At 38.9% G+C, this 17069-nt stretch overlaps 1 protein-coding gene across 1 annotated transcript; it reads left to right on the top strand.

Moving 5' to 3' along the window:
- Positions 1 to 246: 246 nt before the first annotated feature.
- Positions 247 to 15205, top strand: rbp1.S (retinol binding protein 1 S homeolog). The gene is made up of 4 exons (XM_018265871.2): positions 247 to 415; positions 3147 to 3325; positions 12199 to 12300; positions 14996 to 15205. The coding sequence occupies exons 1-4, from the start codon at positions 343 to 345 to the stop codon at positions 15050 to 15052; spliced, it is 411 nt and encodes a 136-aa protein (XP_018121360.1). The 5' UTR covers positions 247 to 342; the 3' UTR covers positions 15053 to 15205.
- Positions 15206 to 17069: the final 1864 nt, after the last annotated feature.

The following is a 17069-nucleotide window of genomic DNA, read 5'->3' as shown; positions in this document are numbered from 1 at the left end:
TTATCTGCAAACTGTACATGTGAGTATCCTTCCTAAGCATATTTAATAATATGTGCTGATAAATCAGTCTTATTAGAAGCATCCGTGACTTTTGGAATGATCTGCTAAGCTTGCGCTCTAGCACCTGCATTCAGAAAGCACTGTATCAGAAGGCAGTCATGGAGCGCCTGAGATGTCCAGCGGGTGGGAGGTAACTTTTTGCATTCTGATGGAGTTAGGAGGGGCTCAAACAACAGCAGGGTCTGAGTAACCCATAAAGCATTAGCAGCCAGGGCTCACACACACACTGCACAGAACCCTCAGCAGCACATTCCTTCCTTTCCACTTACTCGCCCAGCAGACATGCCTACTGATTTCAATGGGTACTGGAAAATGTTAAGCAATGAGAATTTCGAAGAATACATGAAGGCTCTGGGTGAGTATGTATCAGTGTCACCCCAAGCTGATATGTCTGCCATACTGCTGCCTCCGCTTTGTTGGAATTCCTCTAGGTTGATATCATTACATATTAACTATTTAAAAGGGTAAGATTGTTGTACTGAGTAAAAGAATAACATTATTAGGATATCATTATGGGCGACTGCAGCCCTCCCAAGTGTTGCTGAACTACAATTCCCAGAAGCCTGTTGCAGCTAGGACAATTTTGATTTAAGAGTGGAGAACAGTAATGTCATGCTTTGCTGTATAAACTAGTTGTACTTTCTTTTTTATATTTTATTTATCCCAGTGGATTAATTTACCATATTGCAGTGTTTTCCCAAATGAGGGGCTGAACCCCTGGGGACTCAGAACCGTAAAAATGATATAGCAATTGCCGGTTTGCTCTACTACAGGACTCCTGAAAGCCTGGCCTGGGGGTCAGTTAGTGTGAGACTTGGGATGAACACTTATATGGAAAGGACAGCAGTTTTTTCACATATCCTTAACCTTATTATGAATTTGGGGGGCTCTGAGCAAAAAAGTGGGGTTGGAATTGAAAAAGTCTGTTAAGCCCTGCTGCATTAGCTTGGCCCATTTTCCACATAATATAGAATATTCATCTGATGTATATTTTATAGACATATAGATTCTGTTAACATTGTACAATGGTAACAATTGGAAGCGATGGTGCAAGAGATAGGAACACACAAGGTGCCCACTGGTCCTTTAAAGCAAACCATGATGAACTACAACTCCCAGCATCCTCAGCTTGCTAGATATGATTTAAAGTATACTTCCCAACAGCTGGAGAGCAGAGCTTTATTCAAAACAAGCTGAGATGAACCTCCGCCACCATGTCATTATAATATAAAATCCATATGCTTAAATAAAAGTCAGTTACATTTTATGATATACTTGGACATATTTATAGACGCTTGTAACCACACAAGTGTTTGCAGTCCACAAGTTGGTTCTTCTTAATCCTTTGGGTATCAAAACGGTTCATATAGGCTCAAGAGCTTCATATAAGCCAAATGGGGTGGGGGTTTGGCCCTAATGACCAGTGAAAGCTTGCCGGGGGACTACAAGGCACCAAACAGAAATGAGACACCGGACGTTCTGTCACCAAAAGGGTTAAAGATGAAATCATGCTGAAACAAAGGCACTTAAGAAATAATCACCTTGGTTGCTGCTCCTGCTTAGTCCTCTGCACAGTAAATCAGCTTGCCCTGGATTTTTATGGCACTGCTAATCACACTGGGCAATTAATATCCTTTTCTTTCAAAATATCTCTCTCACTTAAAAAGCAAAACAGATGACAGCCTTACCTTTCTACATAATGGGAGAACCTGGGCTAAATGGGGATTAAGCCATTCTTCTGGCATTGCTCTTTCCAAATATTTTTAGATTGTGGGTTATGTGGGGTAGAGACTTATACCTAAAAAGTGGTGCAAAATAAATGGCCTATAGTCAATGGGACAAATCCAATCTGCAAAATTATCTGGTCTCAAAATTGGTATAAAAAGCGGCAGCATTCCTTTTTATACCAGAATAAATACTCGGCTACAAGCAAATGATTACAAGTCTTTATAATACACAGGATTTTACAGAGTATTGAGGGGTTTCTTTGTTGATGTTTTTGTTGTGTCACCCAGTTAGTATAAAACGCCTGTGTGTGATCCATTAAATGTGCTGCCCAACCTTTAATAATGAGATTGAATGGCAATTTGGAGCCCTACCTTTGTGTTCAGCCTAATTGGGGACTCGGACTCTTTCTAGCATTGTTTTTGCTTTTCCAAGCAGTTCAGGCCACCCTGAAAGTGAAGTTGACTGTGGCCCTGTTGTTATTAGCTTTTACTTATATAGCACAAATATAACCCACATCGCTTTACAGAGATTATATATCATTCCCATCAGTCCCTGCCCCACTGGAACTTTACAATCTAAGCCCCTTATTAAACACACACACACACTATGGCCAGTTTTATGATTGAGAGTATTTGGAGTAAGGGAAGCCCATGCAGAAACAGGGAGTATATACAAACGTATTGTGGATAGTGCCCCGCGACCCACCCACCCGTATTGAATCCATTATGATCCGATTGTTGGGCCCTAGAGCACACGATCGCCCACTTCAATGTGGACATATTGGGGAGAGATCCGCTCGTTTGACGACAACGCCGACATTTGACGACAGAGCGGATCTCTAAGTCTATGGCCACCTTTACTGTCATTATTAGAGCTGTTCAGCCCAGTAATGCTGGCATTTTCCAAACAAGAGGAGATTCTATTTCTACCTGCTAGAACCAAATTGTGTGCACTGTGCGGAAATAGAAAATAGTTTCTTTATCATAAAGTGCTGTACTCAAGCAATGACCCAGTCAGTGGCCTCAGTGTTTATAAAGGGAAGTCAACCAACTCGGTTCTGGGGTTTTTTTTTATCCCTTTTTAGTAAATTTTCTGTTCACAATATCATTTACTTCTTAACTGTAGCTATAAATAATAAATATAAAAAAATAAATATAAATTAATAAAATTCACAGCTGGCAAAAAAAAGGGATTAATGTGAAGTTGGTCCTCCCTTTGCTACTATAACTGCTCTTCTCTTCTGGGAAGGCTTCCACTAGATACTGGAACATTGTTGGTGGGATTTGTTTCCATTCAGCTGCAAGAGCATTGCATCACTGATGGAGATATAATTCTTCCCTCTCTTTATTCCCATTCAGACGTTAATGTTGCAATAAGAAAAATCGCCAACCTGCTGAAGCCAGACAAGGAAATTATTCAGAATGGAGATCACATGATCATCAAAACACTAAGCACTTTCAGAAATTATATCATGGAGTTCGATGTGGGAAAGGAGTTCGAGGAGGATTTGACTGGAGTGGATGATCGCAAATGCATGGTAAGAATTAAGGCCTGATTAGCCTATTTCACCACAAAGGATCCCTTATGCAGCAAATTACAATTACAATGGAACTCAAAAAAAGAATCAAGACTGACCTTTTCCAACCCCTATAAACCCCAATACGCTATGCTTGGTATGTAAAGGACCAGTAACACCATAAAGCAAACATATATATACTGTATGTACAAGTATGGGACCTCTTATCCAGAATGATCAGTACCTGGGGTTTTCTGAATAAGGGGTATTTCTGCAATTAGGATCTCCATATCTTAAATCAGATAAAAGAAATTATTTACACATTAATTTAAGCCAACAGGATTGTTGTGCCTCCAATAAGTATTAAGTATAGCTTAGCTGGGATCAAGTACAAGGTACTGTTTTATTACTAAAGAGAAAGGGTAAATCATTTTAAAAAAATGTATTTATTTGATTAAAATTGAGTCTATGGGAGATGGCCTTCCTGTAATTCTGAATTTTATAGATATCTCCTGATTATTTTTTATTTATTTTTTTACCTTGTATTTAGCTGGCATACTTATATCTACATAAGCCCTTTATGCAATATTTGGATAACTTTTTGTTTGTGTTTTGAGTCAGTCCTTTAATTATTCAGACTACCTCAGCTCAGAAATTGACATGAATACACCCCACATTACTCCCAAGCATTAATGCAGGATTTCGCTTTTCTAGGCTGGATCCTAAAATTATTTTCAGCCTATGACATTGGGAGCATCTAAGCCCAGCACAACTTTATCTGAAATGCCCTATTGGTTTTTTGCGAATTTTCAGTTGAAGCAAAATGTGACAGATTCACCCATCACTAGTTAAGAGAAATAGATAGGATGAATCTTACAATATACATGATGCAAACTGTGTTCAGCATCAAAAACATATTTGAAACCCTACAGTATGTACAAGTCATTTAAAGTGGAAGTTCTGTCTTCCTTCTAGCCTGCAACTTAAAATGCTATGTGGGTGTCTGGGTCACTGACCTGAGCAATCAAAAACATCTACAAGACTTAATATCTTGATTATATTACTGATTTGTGAGCTGCCATTTAATGAGCATCTCAATTAATTACAAATCAGACTTGTATTGTAACATGTATATAATATATTTACAGTATATTGTGTGTCTGTCACTAAGCTCAGTAACTCACAGCAGCCCAGAGCATGTGCAGTGAAAAACTGGAAGCAAAGAAGATGGAGAGCTAGTGGGAGATATTTGAAGACACAGATCTTTACTGCTAAAGGGCTGTGGTTGCCTTGGGCTGGTACAGTGTCACGATAGGCACCCAGAATCCAGAACAATGCTAGGCTCCATGCTCTGGGCTCTTACTTCTGCCTTTAACAGCCGCCTTTCACCTCCGGAGGAGCCCTTGGCTAATTGGATGCCGCCAGGTCTTATAAAGAGAGGAGCCAAGCTAAAGGTTTTGGATGAGCAGAGGGGCACGATCGTTAAACAAAGTCTTTAGGCAGAAGATCACATTTCAAGGAACAGACGTAAAGCGTAGTCAAACAGACAAGGGTCAAAGCCGGGAGTTCAATCAGAATGACCAAGACAGGCTTGGGTCGGAATACGGATATCAGAATAGTCGGTTTACCAGGCAGAGGTCGGGATCACAGAAATCAGGAAAGTCAGGCAGGCAGGGTCAAAACAGGAATCAGAATACAGGATAATTCAGGATAGCAGCCAGGAACTCTCAAAAGATGAACTTAACAACGGGCAACCATCATAGTGCCCGAGTCCCTTTAAATACAGTTTGAATCTCGCGTCATTGCGCGCTGACTTAATCATGCCTGCGCCAATGCGCCTATAACAACCTTGAGTGCGCGCCCCCTAAGGCAGAAGATTATCGGCAGGCAAAGAGGCAGCACCATGCTGCGGGCGTCCCCGCCGGAGGCGCGGCAAGCATCCCCACTGGCCCACTGGACCACCATGGTAAAAGTTATGTGTCTGTTTCAGAAACACTATTATAGTTTATATAAACAAACCTGCTGTATAGCCATGGGGTCAGCCATTCAAGTTGGAAAAAGGAGAAGAGGCACAGGTTACACAGATCAAACACCATTGTAATCTACAGGTTTTATGCTTCTAATTATCATCAGTGGCGCTTAGGCTGCTCATTAGCTAACCTGAACCTAATTCTCGTCGGTGGATCTAAGACTGCTCATTAGCTAACCTGAACCTATCTATCACTCCTGGAGTGAGCTATAATAAAACTATTCTCACGCTATCTTCACCTACCGACCTCCGCCCAGGCCTGATCCTACATCCCCCTACCAGGGAGGCTGAATCCCAAGAAAGGGGCAGATCAACATGTTGGCTCCCCTTTGAACAGAACAGTGACCCCTCCTGGCCAGTTACTAAACTAAATACTTTAACAAAGGAAAAGAAAACTAAGGATCACATTTAGGTGTCCAAAACTCTACAGGGACAGGCAGAATAAAAGGTAATTAAACTATCAATCCCCTTACAAATACATTACAACATTAGATAGGCAGCACCTTTTTCCTACGGTTGTACCCTGGAAAGCAGTGGATCTGGGGTCTCAAAAACAGTTGTGCCTATCTATGTAGAAACTATGCCTAACTACACAGCTATATCTTATATCTCAGCTAGAATCCCAATATCACATACATTAATTATCTAATACGTGCCTACAACCAGTCTTTAGTGAATAGTGTTCAGGGATGCTGGGGAAGTAATATCAAAGCCCATATGGCTGTAAGATCATTTTAAAGATACTGCATACCTCCCAACTGTCCAGTTTTTTGCGGGACAGTCCCAATTTTGATAGCTCAACCCGCAGTCCTGGATTGTTACTGAAATGTCCCAACTCTCTCTTTGATCTCCTGCACTAAACAGCCAGAAGAAGATACAACGTTTCTGAAACTTAATTGGCTTTTGGCAGAGAGCCCAGAATATGTGTTAGGTGCACTTAGATACTTTTGTAACAATTTAAGATAAGCAGGTCTCTTGGGGAAACTGTGACTTGCAGTTACCTTCATTAGCAAAACTGTAAAAGCACATAAAAACCACAGAAATGTGTTTAAACTTTCATAACTTCCAAATTTTGTAAAATGAACATGGTAATTAGGGGGGTGGCCACAAAATGGGTGTGGTCAAAAATTTTGCCGTGGCAAATCTTTTTGTCCTTCTTTCTAGTTCTAGTTGGCAGGTATGGATACTGTACATAATTTTAAGTCTCCCTTTAACTAGGGGTATACAGTATTTAATGAATTAAATTTTCTTTGCTGTAATGTGTAGTCACCACTGTAAAGAACTCCTGTTGCCCATAGGTTCTTGGCACCCACATAAGTCTCCACTGGCTTAGAGTGGGAGTGCCCTGTTTTCACTGTAGAGTTCAAAAAGGGCCCTTGTTCCCCCTAGTTCTGCACATTAAAGGAGAACTGAAGCTAGTAGCTAGAAATGTTGTACATTATGTTTTGTGCTTCTATACCAGCCAAAGGCAACCACAGTCCTTTAGCAGTAAAGATCTGTGTCTCCAAAGATGCCCCAGTAGCTCTCCATCTTCTTTTCTGTTGATTCACTGCACGTACTCTGTGCTGCTGTCACTTACTGAGCTTAGGGACCCACTCACAATATACAGTACGCATAGAATAGAAATGTCACAATATAAGGCTGATTAGTAATTAATACATATAATTACTACATGGCAGCACAGAAACCAGTGCAACTAGCATCAGAATTTAATAATCAGCCCTGTAGCATCAGCTTATATTACAGGCCAATCTCATTTTCTGCTGGATAATTAGTGACGACCCCTAAGCTTAGCTTCTCAACAGCTGCTCAGAGCCCACTGAGCATGTGAGTGTCACAGACACTTTCCAAGATGGTGACCCCCTGTGACAAGTTTGAAGTCCTGGATCATTGCTGCTATTAACAAGCTGAAACTTTAGGCTGGTGCAAAGTTCAGTGTAAACAATATGGCATATTTAACCATATTTATTTTTAGGGTTTAGTTCTCCTTTAAGGCTTAATTCCAACTTCCACAGCCTCCTAGCTGCTACAGTGCTACATATAAATAATAGCTTTTCCACCACTACACACATCCCTGAATCTAAAATGGGACTGAAAAGAAGGTTATAACTTAGAAACATAATCAGTCTGACCCTTCCCTTCATTTCTACAAAGCTGGAAAGAAGTCCTCCAATGTGCACGTCTGTAAGTCCATGACCTATTTGGGGGATACATTTGGCAGCACTATACAGAAAACATCTGGCTTTGGTCTGCACAGAATTCTGGGAGATGCCACCCCCTATAGTCAGTGTAAACATTGGATTCCTTTCCAAGCTTGCAGATCTCTGGTCAGTTGTTTTCTATTGTTACAGTTACTCGTGTAGGTGTAGCCACTCGCTAAGATCTGTATGGGACTCCGTATGAGACTGTTAACCTTTTCATTGCTAAACGCAATTTTTCTCACGTAAGGGGAAAATCAAAAAATTCTGGCTTTCTGATATTTCACATACAAATTAATTATGGTATCATAAGAATAGCAAATAGTATTCTGGTGGTTCATGTTTAACCTAAATTTTAGTATGTTATAGAAGGCCAGCAACTTTGCAATTCTTTATTATTTCTTTTTTATGTTTTTTTAATTATTTGCTTTCTTGTTCTGACTCTTTCCAGCTTTCAAATGGGGGTCACATTTCCACATTAGATAGGCAGCACCTTTTTCTCACGGTTGTACCCTGGAAAGCAGTGGATCTGGGGTCTCAAAACCAGTTGTGCCTATCTATGTAGAAACTATGCCTAAATACACAGCTATATCTTATATCTCTGCTAGAATCCCAATATCACATACAATCATTATCTAATACAGTGCCCACAACCATGCTGCAAACGCTCCCCCCCCCAACAGGCCAAGGGGTCTGCTAATTTAACTGTTAAAATTTGATAAAATGTGAGAAGAGAAGAATATAAGCTATGATGGTATATTTAACTATAAATGTGACTAAAAATGCCATATTTTATATACTGAACTTATTGCACCAGCCTAAAGTTTCAGCCTCTCAATAGCAGCAATGATCCAGGACTTCAAACTTGTCACAGGGGGTCACCATCTTGGAAAGTGTCTGGGACACTCACATGCTCAGTGGGCTCTGAGCAGCTGTTGAGAAGCTAAGCTTAGGAGTCGTCACAAATTATCAAGCAGAAAATGAAGTTGGCCTGTAATATAAGCTGATGCTACAGGGCTGATTATTAAATTCTGATGCTAATTGCACTGGTTTCTGTGCTGCCATGTAGTAATTATCTGTATACTTATTTTGTGACATTTCTTTTCTATGTGTACTGTATATTGTGAGTGGGTCCCTAAGCTCAATAAGTGACAGCAGCACAGAGCATGTGCAGTGAATCAACAGAAAAGAATATGAGGAGCTACTGGGGCATCTTTGGAAACACAGATATCTACTGCTAAAGGGCTGTGGTTGCCTTGGGCTGGTACAGAAGCCCAAAACATAATGTACAACATTTCTAGCTACTTCTTTAGTTAAGCTTTAGTTTTGAGAGGGGCACATATGGTATTTTATATGATGGGAAAGGCAGAATATGAACTATGACATATTCTGGGTATTAAAAGGTACCCTCAATGTTCATGGCAGAGCTTGTTATGTTATGGTAAAATTGCATCACAATATTGTTGCTAAATGAGTTTGCTCTGGCAGTGCATTACAGAATAAAGTAGGCTGGGACTCACCAATGCATACAGAATTCATGACATTTTTCCTCAAATTTAGGTTTCAAAATAGCCTTTGAGAAGTTAGTCTATTATAAATGTTTGGAGTCAATCTTTGCTCAAAGCTATGCACACCAGGCACCTTGGAGAGTCTGCCATACAAAACAAATACTATATATATTATAAGGAACTGTACCGCCAAAATATTTGTATTATTAAAATATAATGTACTGTTGCCCTGCACTGGTGAAATTGATGTGCTGTGATGCACTTATAAAATATCTACTGAACTCTAGCAGATACTTAAAGGGGTAATTCACCTTTAAGTTAACTTTTAGTATGTTCTAGAATGCCCAATTCTAAGAAACTTTTCAACTAACCTTCATTATTTCTTTTTATGTTTTTTTTTTCAAGTATTTGCCAGCTTGTTCTGACTCTCTCCAGATTTCAAATAGGGATCACTGACCCCATCTAAAAATCAAATGCTCTGTAATGCCACAGACTTTTTTTACTGCTACTTTTTATTACTCCTCTATCTATTCCGTCCCTCTCCTATTCATATTCCAATCCCTTATTCAAATCGGTGCCTGGTTGTAATTTGGACACTAGTAACCAGACTGCTGAAACTGCAAACTGGAAAGCTACTGAATAAAAAGCTAAATAACTCTAAAACCACAAATAATAAAAAATGAAAACCAATTGCAAATTGTCTCATTATATCATTCTCTGCATCATACTAAACGTTAACTCAAAGGTGAACAACCCATTTAATCTTTCATTAAATAGGTTTTATTATTTTTGGACTATAAATGTTTTATTATCGTGCTTCCTCAATCTAACATGCTTCCCTGCTAGAAAAATCTGTCCACGACTCACAGCATGAGTGTGTTCCTTGAGGGTACAAGTAAAAAAAGTTGGGCTAAGAAAATCTAAAATGGATTGCTGAATATAAACCATAAGAAATATATTGTACAAACTATTTGTCATACAGATTTATTAAACATTCTTAACAGCAACTGTTCCCTTTTAAGAGTTAACAGCCATGCAATCCACGTCTGTGTTTGTAGCCAATATCACTTTAATTTTACAATGACTGTGTTTATAAAATCCTAGCAGATTAAAAAGCTGCCTGCTATCAGATGAGACCTTTGGTATTTGATCTTCAGCTTGGAGCTTTCCAACAGCCTAGGAAAAGAAAAAAACAGACAGTTTGGTCTTGGTGCTATTAAATTCCAATAAGTGCAAAATGTATTATTTTGGAATTAAATGTCCTTAAAAATTGCCAGTGTCACAAAGAAATACAACTCGTTGCAGAGAATCCCCCCATGCACAGTAAGGAGATTTACCCTTTGCAGCTCCATTTGCAGTGAAAACTTTCTAAGGCTTGTGCCGCTTCCAAAGGGCAGGAGAGGAGTTGTAAGGGCAAAGCTCACTTGATAACATGTTACCATCTTAAATCTGCTGAGCAGGGCATTGTAGGTATAAATGGCTTTTTATTTCTAATTTGGCATGAGGCAAGGTATTACAAATTCTTTCTGGCACCGCACAGCTCGCAATTCGGAAATTAGATCTTGCCATTATGCAAAGCTTTTCATAGTCTGTGCCAGGAAGCCTTTCTGAAAAAGCCAAGAAGATCTTTAATTGTGATGTACATGCTGTCCCAAAATGCCTGGGGCGTAACTACAGAAGAAGCAGACCCTGCGGCTGCAGGAGGGCCTGGGAGGTATAGGGGGCCCTATGAGGCCCTATTTAAGGTGCATTCAAAATATTTTGGTAAAAGAGGATAACCTCTGGGGGGCCCTAAAATTAATTTGCTGAGGGGCCCAGTAACATCTAGTTACGGCACTGCAAAATGCATAGGTTAACCACAGTTCGGGACGACAAATGGCCGCCACTTTGGGTGCAGTTTGTCATTGCTAAGTTGAAGCACACTTGCCTTTACTTTTGTGTATTGCAGCTGGCCTCCAGAAAGCTAGACCCAATATTGGTAGCAATTGTTTTCTGAAAATTGTCCCCTTCTGATGTAATTTCTGACATTATCTAAGGGAGTAGGGTGGGTCTGGGTCTTGTCTGGGTTGGGAAGGGCTAGGGCCTGGTTTCACTAAATTGAAGTGTACATGAGTGGCAGCAGGGCTGCCAGAAATCTTGGAGCCCAACAAAACAAATAATTCCTGGGCCCTCACTTCCACCCCATAGTGCACAGGCCACACAGACATGGTCAAAAAATAACCATTAGTGCCATTGGTGGCCAGGCCCCCCCCCTACCCGTTAAAAAATTGGTTGTGCAGGGCCCCCCTACAAGTTAACAAAAAGAATTGGTGGCCAGGGCACACTTACACTTTTAGAACACTCCAAAAAAAATTTGGTGACCAGGACACCTACAAGTAAAAAAATAAATAAAACATTGGCAGTGCAGAGAACAAAAAGGGGCTTTCAAAACAATAACATTTAGAAATAACCACAAAATTGTGAAATAAATACTGTATATACTAAAAAATTACTTAAAATTACAATTTCTTTCAGTAAGATAAAAATATGTTGGCTCAATGTAAAAGGTGTAAAAAGCCAGTATTTACTAATATAAATGCCAGTTTGGTAAGATTCTGACCAACAGATAGTATACATAGTATTAAGTGGCCTATTAAAGAATCTTAGTAAATACTGGCTTTTTATACCTTTTACATTGAGCCAACATGTTATGATCTTCTCTGTGCTCCCTCAGAGTTCACCTGACCAGAAATACTGCAGCTCTAACTGTAACAAGAAGAAGTGCGGGAGTAGAAGACAGAACTTTGCCCATTAATTGGCTCATGTGACCTAACATGTGTGTGTGTCCTTGGTTTGTTTGTGTGCACCATGAATCATATGTTCCCAGGGGGCATTCCTTAGTACTTAAAATGGTAATATTCTATCCAATGCTATTATCCAATGGTACATAGTACTAAGAAATTTATTTTCATGAAAATGGTTTCAGATAAAGCAGTGTTTTTTTTACATGAGCTGTTTATACGATATATTATTATAGAATCGTTTGATAATGGTCTTTATGTGTCTCTGCCTTAGATGGCCCTTTGAGAAATTACTTTCACATTTTGAGTAAAATGCAGAAGAAACCACCCTTGGATTAGAGCCAAACAAGTTATTGTCATTGTGTTTCTCTACCCACAGACCACAGTTAACTGGACAAACGATCAACTGGTGTGTGAGCAGAAGGGTGAGAAGGTGGGACGAGGCTGGACACAGTGGGTGCAAGGAGATGAACTGCACTTGGTACATTTCTTTTCATGTCCTGTTGAAAAAGATTTATCCTTGCTCTCTTTCATCATTGTCAGTGTTGTTACAATTTGAAAAAAGGAAAAAACGAGTTCAAAAATTATTTCGCTTATGCTCGCAAATGCTGCGTAATAATGCCTAAAATGGTAGAAACTGCCACTTGAGGTTTGTTTTTCTGCATTTATAGCAGTGGCGTAACTAGATATTACCGTGCTCCACAGCAAATTATTTTTTCGGCCCCAGAATGTCTAGAGGTTGACATGTTTTACAAATAATTATTGAAATTCAATAGGAATTAGGGCTTCATGTGGCCCCTATATCTCCTAGGCCCCCTGCAGCTGCAGGGTCTGCTTCCTCTGTAGTTACGTCCCTGATAAATAGACATTCTTTTCAGTGATAGATTTTTCTTAGAATTATATTAAACTGCTCATTAAGTAGGGCCTTATGGGGCCCCCTAAACCTCCTGGGCCCCCCTGCAACCGCAGGGTCCGCTTTTTCTGCGGCTATAGCTATATATTTATAGCACCCTTCCTGTTTCTAATCAGGTTTTATGGCAAAATCTTAAGCCAGTGCTACACTGGGCATAACGATCATCTATTTCAAAATGTTGCAGAGGTCTGTCTGTCAATGCTCCCCATGCATCAGTCACGGCACTCTCCATACGTAACATGAGAAGGGGTGACAATAGGACAGGGGTGGTTCATCTGAGAATGACTGCTACTGTTTTCTGTTGGATGGCAGTGAAGGACAAAATATCCCATGCAACGTTCCCTCTAATTTGTTCTTGGCTTTGTGCCGAAAAAAATCTCTTTTGTGTACACGTTTTAGAATCCTGTGCGGACATCAAAATTATGCATTTTCATACACAATTCTTTGTGTGGTCCTGACCTCAAAATTTGTGTGCGTGTGCATGAGTGCAAAGCTTAGAGGGAACAGTGCTCCCATGTGTCATTACCATTAGGGCAGTGATTCCCAAACTATGAGCCATCTGGGTGGACTGGAAGACACTAGCATACCCTTAGTGAGCAGTGGGTTGGGGATCTATACTGAAGTCCAGTTTGGATGGGATCTTACAGTATCATTATATATTATTATCAACACATATTTATAAGTATCAAAATATTCCACAGGGCTGTATTACAGAAGGGTGTAAACATCAAACATGCAGATTATACAGTACAATTATACAACTGATACAATACATAAAGAAGGACCTTCTTGATAGAATTTACAATCTAAAAGATTTGGGGTGAATGCCTATTGACTCTTCTATTTACTTCTGCAAGCCTAACATAAAGGTTATTTTGACATAGATATTCATGTCAATATTAACAATGTTTTATCTATCTCTCACCTTGTTACAAGTCCAGAGGGGTCCTCAACAAAGGGGTCTCAAACTGAAAAGTCTGATAACCGCTGCCTTTGGGTAATGATACAAATAACTACCAACAGACCTGAGAACTCTAGGAGGCAGATTTATTAGAACTCAAATTCAAGTATTTTTAAGTTTTGGTTTTTTTTAATCAAATTTAGAAAAGTCTTGAAAAAAACCTATGAAAACAAAGTAATCAGTTAAAATCATTGTACTCTTTCTTTTTTTGAGAATCAGAGATTTTCGCATTTGAAAAATCTTGACTACTTAAGTTCGTAAAAATTGAATTTAATAATAGCTGAAACTGTAGGGTGTGGGGCAAAAATATCTTGTGCTTGATAGATTATTATTATTATTATTCATTTCCAGGGATGGGCGAATTTGACCTGTTTCGTTTCGCCAAAAATTCGCCGCTGGCGAAATGTTGCTGACGCCCATTAAAGTCTATGGGCGTCAAAAAAATTTGACGCGCAGCGAAATTATTTTGTTTAGGGTTTAGTTCTCCTTTAAGGGGGTGGGTGGGTTCACAGAATGTTGCACTGTATAAATTTATGCTTTAGAAATTGAGCTACACAAAAGTACCATTCTCTCCTCCATATTCCACCAGCTTTCTTTTTCCTTCTTTGAAATGTTTTAATCCCATTACACACTGAAACAAGCAAAATGGAGGAAACAAAGCCAATACAAAGAAACGTTTAGGATTAAGAAATCTCAAGAAGATAATTCTCTTTAACAAAAAGGAGTGCTAGGAAGAAAGCCACACACTGTTATAAAATAAAGTTCATGCAATTATTTTTAAAAAATTGAAGAGGAACATGTGAGCTACTTTTCAGCGCTGAGAGAACATAGGTATTGCTGTACCATTTGCTCCTAAACTCTATGCTAGCACCCTGGAGGTTCTCCTCTCTGTGAATGAGGATGCCCAGCCTGAATGCCAGTTAGGTTTAGATTTGGGAGCCGTTGCTTCCATATTATCTTGCATAACCATGAAGCAGAGATACGGACAGAACAGTGTTCATAAATGTGTAACCTTTGTATAAGCTAAAGGAGGGGGGGGGAAATAGCTGCAAAGATTGGATTGATCCCAAAAAAGTCTGAAAAGCTCTGCACTGGTGCCAGAGTGTGTAATTACTCTTGATGTAGTCAGAGATATATTTTCTTCACTGTGGCCTTTAATGAATTATAATGGGCTCCAAAAACATGATCACATACGGAAAACAATCTCCATGAAAATATGCTGTTGCAATAGAAATGAATGGGAAATGCCTGTGGTTTTGGTTTCTCAATAAGCTTGCCTAAATGAGCTTTCTTTCTTTGCAGGAAATGCGAGTAGGAGATGTTGTCTGTAAACAGGTTTTTAAGAAGGTACAACAGTGATGCTGACTGCACACAATGAACCAACCCCCCTGGTAGAAGATTAAATAAACCCGAGTCCCCCACCCAACTTGTTCTGCTGCATTGATGTTTTAGAGTTGAGTTTCTGTGTTGTATAATGTGTCTTTAGGTCCATTAATAAAAACACTAGTCTGACTTCTGTGTGTATTTTGATTGTTCTGGAATATTAGCATCTTTCTGGAGGATATGAGTCTTGTCCTATCTGTATTGTTTTCTTCTGTTGAGATAATGAAATACAGACTGTAAAATAAAATACATTGTGCTGCATGCAACAAGTGACAAAGCCCTATTTAGAGGGCCATTAGAGGACAAAACACTTTTGGCTCCCGATGCTTTCAAGGAAAGCAGTTCTTGTATAAAGGCACACTATTGTCTGGATAAATCCCTGATCTGTTAGAATAAATAGAGAACTGTCCACTCATCATTCGCCAAATATTTTCTATATTTAAAACCAAGAAAGCAGTGAAACTAATTACTATGACATGGGAACATTACTGAGAGCTTTGATCCATTTACTTACTGAATGTCAGCTTTTATCTCTTGTAGTACTGACTACTCTATCTACATATCCCAGACGCTGGCATTTGGGAACAAAGCAAATCTGGCACCAAAAATTAATTCTTACATATGGCACGTAAAATGCAACAGAATAATAGATTTTAATAGATGGAATTCTTGGTTTAATAGATGGATTTTTTGGTTTAATAATTGGAATTCTTGGGATAATAGGCCAACAAGAATTAAGGACTTTATAATTGACAATAATGTTGGGGTCGGCACCCAAGGGACTTATGGGGTTATAGACAATTGTATTTTTACATACAAACAATTAGAATGGAAGATTGGACTAGGATCCTAACACTTTGGTAACAGATGTTAATGTCTTCATTAAACATTACCAAACTTCTCTCAAAGATTTATAAATGACTTTTAGTTCAATTATCTACACAAGAGAAAAAAATCTGTATTAAATGGGAAAAATAACTAAATGTAAAAATTATAGCATTTGTGTGGAATATCATTTTTACTAATACATTTAAGTCTTCCAGGGCATCGAAGGCTAGAGAAGCCACATAATAATTAATTACTAGATGGCATTATACCCCATGTTAGGTTAAGTAAAACGAGTTTGACCTTGTCCAGGTTGTGCTGGAGGTGTAATGACAAGAAGGTTCTCACTCCCATATTGGGCTCACATGTCCAGTTTTGGAACAATTTTGGACATTGGTAATTTCTATAATTAATAAAGTTACTCACTCTTGTTTGGATATTAATAATCAAACCCAAATACTTGGATAAATTTCATGGAACCATGAACCTCTCAAGTATAACAACACTTGTATTCCATACGGGTAATTATTGATAATTATTTGTAAAGCCAGTAAATGAGGTTACTTAAGACACGACTGGGGGTTATATCTTGCTGTTTAGATTATTTATTGCATAATGATTATTCCTTTTCCCATTTTCCTTCTTTTCTTCGGTACGCCTCTTTTTTGTGAAAACTCAAAATAAAGACTTTTTAAAAAAACAAATGGAACAGAATCCTCAGAAATGGAAGGAATGTGCCAAAGGAATCAGATGCAGAATAGAAAACATATGAAACAGGCTCTGTGCATAATGATGGCAAACTAATGTCATTCTACTTTCTTTGCCCCATGCAACATGGCCATCTGCCTGTGTTCCCAAATCATACAAGGTATTACTATTCAGCCTATGGGTTCATAAGATGGATGATCTGAAAATAGTCTTGTGTGTCCCCGAAGGAATCAGAACCATTACAAGATCTTTCACCCCCAATTCTCCCTGAAATATCTACACACAGGTATGGGGTTCATTATCTGGAAACCCATTATCCAGAAAGCTTTGAATTATGGGAAGGTCAACTCCTATTGGCTCCATTTTGATCAAATTCAAAATGTTAAAAACATTTTCTTTTCTATGTAATAATAAAACAGTACCTTATAATTATTCTGTATTTGAGGCAAAACTATCCTAT

This window comes from Xenopus laevis, chromosome 5S (assembly GCF_017654675.1).
Source record: "Xenopus laevis strain J_2021 chromosome 5S, Xenopus_laevis_v10.1, whole genome shotgun sequence".
Lineage (NCBI taxonomy): Eukaryota > Metazoa > Chordata > Amphibia > Anura > Pipidae > Xenopus > Xenopus laevis.
Note: the sequence above shows the minus strand (reverse complement) of the source record. Positions and strands in the feature narration are given on the sequence as shown.

Excerpts from the sequence above, each read along its gene's own strand:
- rbp1.S (XM_018265871.2), top strand. The coding sequence starts at position 343 with ATGCCTACTGATTTCAATGGGTACTGGAAAATGTTAAGCAATGAGAAT. Across the intron at positions 416-3,146 it reads AGAATACATGAAGGCTCTGG|ACGTTAATGTTGCAATAAGA; the intron begins GTGAGTATGTAT and ends ATTCCCATTCAG. Across the intron at positions 3,326-12,198 it reads TGGATGATCGCAAATGCATG|ACCACAGTTAACTGGACAAA; the intron begins GTAAGAATTAAG and ends CTCTACCCACAG.